Below are 3,538 nucleotides of genomic sequence, written 5' to 3' on the forward strand. Positions count from 1 at the left end.
CTTGGTATAGAGCTTGATGCAAATTAAGTCCCTCAAAAATGTTACATATTAATATACTAATTTGAAGAAAAGGAACAATTATTATTTGGATAAATTCACATTCCTCTGTGAGATGAGAATTTTCCATGTTGACACTGTTGTGGCAGTGGTTTCTCTAGCCCCAAGGACTTCCTAATTACCAACAGCTGACCCAAGTCCCTCTTCCCACCTTTCCACCAAGGTTCTCTCCAAGGTCAAAGGACAGAGACAAAGGCATGGGTTTAGAGAAACATCGTTTAATGGTACAGCTCAGCACACTCCAGTACCAGTGGAGTCAAAGCAGCAGGGACCTGTGGGTGACCCCCACGGAGCCTCACATGGCGAAGAGGATGAGGAAGGCGACCATCAAACAGAAGAGCCCCATGGCTTCAGACAGGGCAAAGCCCAGAATGGCATAGGAGAAGAGCTGTTGCTTGAGAGACGGGTTCCTGCCAGGGACAGACATAGATGCCAACCCAGGGAGAAGAAAAAAATGAGTGTGGGTAGGGGTAGAGGGCACAGAAGGGTGAGGTGAAGAGTGTGCTATGACTGGGAGGGCCTAGCCTGCAGGGATCTCAGGAATTTGGTAGGCAAATAAAGCAACAATTTGGAGAGTCCAAGTCAACCTGGCTGGACACATATTTAGATTCTGGTTTAGAGGTCAGTGGAAAAAGTGGGAGGTAGATGAAATCAAACTGAGGGCTCCAGTAGGGAGCACCTCTTACTGAAGATTTGCCTAAACAGGGTGAAACTTACAGTGGGAGATGCTTTGGGCCACCTCAAACTTACCTGGCATAGCCAATGATCAAGCTGCCAAACACAGTTCCAATGCCAGCCCCTGATCCGGCTACACCAACTGTGGCAGCCCCAGCACCAATGAACTTGGCTGCTGTGTCAATGTCCCGGGCGACAACACTGGTCTGGAACTCCCGTCTGGCCACCTGGAGTGGGGAGCTGCTGCTGTAGGAAGTCTAGAAGGAGGAGAAAGAAAGGAAAGTATGGCATTGGGACAGATGGCTGATTCTACTCCACACCCCACCCACCTGAGCTCTGAAACTGCTGGCAAACTGACAAGTACAAAATCCTGAATGCAGAAAGTACACTGGGAATTAGTCTTAGGGTCTGTATTCAGATAGGGCCAGTGAAGTTTTGTGGTTAAGCACACCCCATTGTTCCAAGTTTCTAACCTACAATGCTCATTTTTGGTGTAACAGAACTATTAAGAGCATCATAGTCCTTTAATTGTTCTCCTTAGGCCTAAAAGCAAACCAAACTGAAAGATCTCTGCCTGGGGAGATCTCTAAAAGGGGCCTTATTTCCTTACCTGTTTAGATGAGTCCTCTAGTCTACTCAGGAAGGAGGCAGACACAGGCCTGATCAGACCCCTACTACAGCGGATCTGAAAAATCAGAAAGACATATGTCTCCAAATCAGGCAAGAAAAAAAAAAATCCTCATTGATGAGCTTCTCTAAACATGACTACAAAGTCATAAACAGATAAAATCCAATGTACTTCAAGGTCAAGTAATTTATTCCTGTTTCTACCAGGCAAGCCCACACCAGAGCTGCCCCAGAGCCTGGTGTAGTTGGCAGTGGCAACCATCACAATTTGGAACCATGTACTAGGCTAAGGTGCAGCTCAGTTGTATGACACATGGTTAGCATGTACAGGGTTCTGGGTCCCATCCCCAGCACTAAAACTCAAACCAAAACAATATAATACATGTGCCAAAGTTCACTTCTATATGTACAACCTCAGTTTCCCAGAATATAATAAGAATGCACACTTATATCAAACCAGGTCCAAGAAGAGTTTGTACCCAGATCACCAAAGGAATCAGAGGAAGAATATTTATCAAAATCTACCCATTGCTACCACTTCCAATGGTGTGGCACCTGGAATAGCCATCTAAGGAGAACCCTCTGTAACACCACTTCTTAAAAAATATTCTTTAGTGCACTGGTTCTCAGACTTGGCTGAACATTGAAATCACCTGGAAGTTCTTAAAAAAAAAAAAAAAAAAAATCCTGGGTTTCTACCCCCCTCCCAGAGTCTGTGCAATTGGTCTAAGGTGCAGTCTGGGCATTAATATTTTTAAAAGCCCCCAGGAGATTCTAATGCGCAAAGTGAAGAATCACTAATTAGTGGACTGTCTGGCTATGGCTATGGCTATGGCTGAGCCAGACTGAGGGTAAAGGTCGGATCTAAACTCTCAGAGGACACTTCAAAGCCAAGATAGCTTGGTTTATAGGCCCAAATAAATAGGGGTTACCTGTTTCACATCCTACAGCCTCCCCAAGGAGCCAACATCATCAGAACGCCACGCTCCTCTCAGTCCATTCATTAAACACCGATGACTCCCACACCACACATGGCACTACAGGGCACCCCGGAGCCGCAGCTTACCAGAGCCGGAGAAATGAGCAGTGCCCCGGTGGTCTGCATTTTTTCAGTCTGCATAGATTTAAAAAAAAAAAAAAAGAAAGAAAAATTGAGAGCCAGGTTGTTTGGATATAGCGGCGGCCTTCTTGCCGTCTCCTTCACCTCCCAACTTGTCTTCTCCGTACCCTCTCTTCCATGCACCGTGCCCCAGCTGAGGGCATTAGAGGTCAGAAGGCGGATTCCGGGTCCACCACTTTCTGCACAGCGGCTTTGCAGAGAGAAAGTGAGGGAGCACCGAAAAAAATAAAAGATCAGGCCCCAAGAGAGAAATGTTGCAAAAGGGGACTGTCTCCCGGGAAGACTGGAGGCGGAAACTGGGCAGATGCCGAACAAGGTCCTGCTTGCCCATGTTACACAGATGTCTACTCACCCCACCAGTGGCCGTTTATCGCTCATTACCGTTGGTAATTAACATTAATTGACAAAGCTATAGATTTCCCCATCGTCTCTCCCAGCCCTGGGGACAAATATCCCTCCTTAGGGTCCGGCCTACAACCCTACAGATCACTTGACTCCCGGCCCCAAGTCACCTGCACTCCCACTGCCCTACGGCCTCTGCTTGGCCCACAGCGCTCTCCCTGCTCAAGGTGACTGACTCACCTCTCTGCTTTAGCCCTTGGTCTCAGCGCTCAGCTCCCCCACCCACGTGTCCCGGGGTCCCTCCGCTTTCATTGGTCGCAATCCCCCGTATTCCCATTGGTTGACGTCATCGACTCCTCCTTTCTTATTGGTTTTCTGCAGCTTCTTCCTCTCTCTCCACAGGAGCTTCGTGGCAATTCCCGCCTCTATGCGGGTAAAGGCGGGGCCTTCCCTTTAGATCTGGGTTACGATTGGTCGATCCCCGAAACGCTCGACCATAGAGTCGGCGGGACTCGGAGTTTCCAGAACCTCTCACACAAAATGGCGACCAAGATGGAAGCTGAAGAAAAAGGCGTGGGAGAGATGACCGGACGCCTGACGCAGAGAACACGTGACCTTGGTTCCGAGCCTTCATTTGGTCACTCGGGCCTCACGTCGTTTTATATCGAGACTTGTAGTCAGGCCGGAGACCCCCGAGGAGTACTGAAATCCCGCGAG

General features: G+C 48.4%; 1 protein-coding gene across 3 annotated transcripts; it reads right to left on the reverse strand.

Annotated features, from left to right (window-relative positions):
• Positions 1 to 255: 255 nt before the first annotated feature.
• Positions 256 to 3,153, reverse strand: Atp5mc1 (ATP synthase membrane subunit c locus 1). 3 transcript variants are annotated; one of them, XM_046420440.2, is made up of 5 exons: positions 3,062 to 3,153; positions 2,426 to 2,473; positions 1,343 to 1,417; positions 808 to 989; positions 256 to 467 (listed from the first exon to the last, which is right to left on the reverse strand). In XM_046420440.2, exons 2-5 carry the CDS (start codon positions 2,462 to 2,464, stop codon positions 353 to 355), a joined length of 411 nt encoding a protein of 136 aa, XP_046276396.1. In that variant the 5' UTR covers positions 2,465 to 2,473; positions 3,062 to 3,153; the 3' UTR covers positions 256 to 352. The 3 variants fall into 3 exon arrangements, with proteins under 3 accessions (XP_046276396.1, XP_046276395.1, XP_046276397.1); XM_046420439.2 differs by having other exon boundaries at positions 2,992 to 3,101; XM_046420441.2 differs by lacking the exon at positions 3,062 to 3,153 and adding an exon at positions 2,832 to 2,856.
• Between the last annotated feature and the right edge of the window lie 385 nt (positions 3,154 to 3,538).

This window comes from Marmota monax, unplaced genomic scaffold (genome assembly GCF_021218885.2).
Source record: "Marmota monax isolate L192 unplaced genomic scaffold, Marmota_monax_Labrador192_F-V1.1 WCK01_AAM20220418_F8-fsc00064, whole genome shotgun sequence".
NCBI classification, from domain to species: domain Eukaryota; kingdom Metazoa; phylum Chordata; class Mammalia; order Rodentia; family Sciuridae; genus Marmota; species Marmota monax.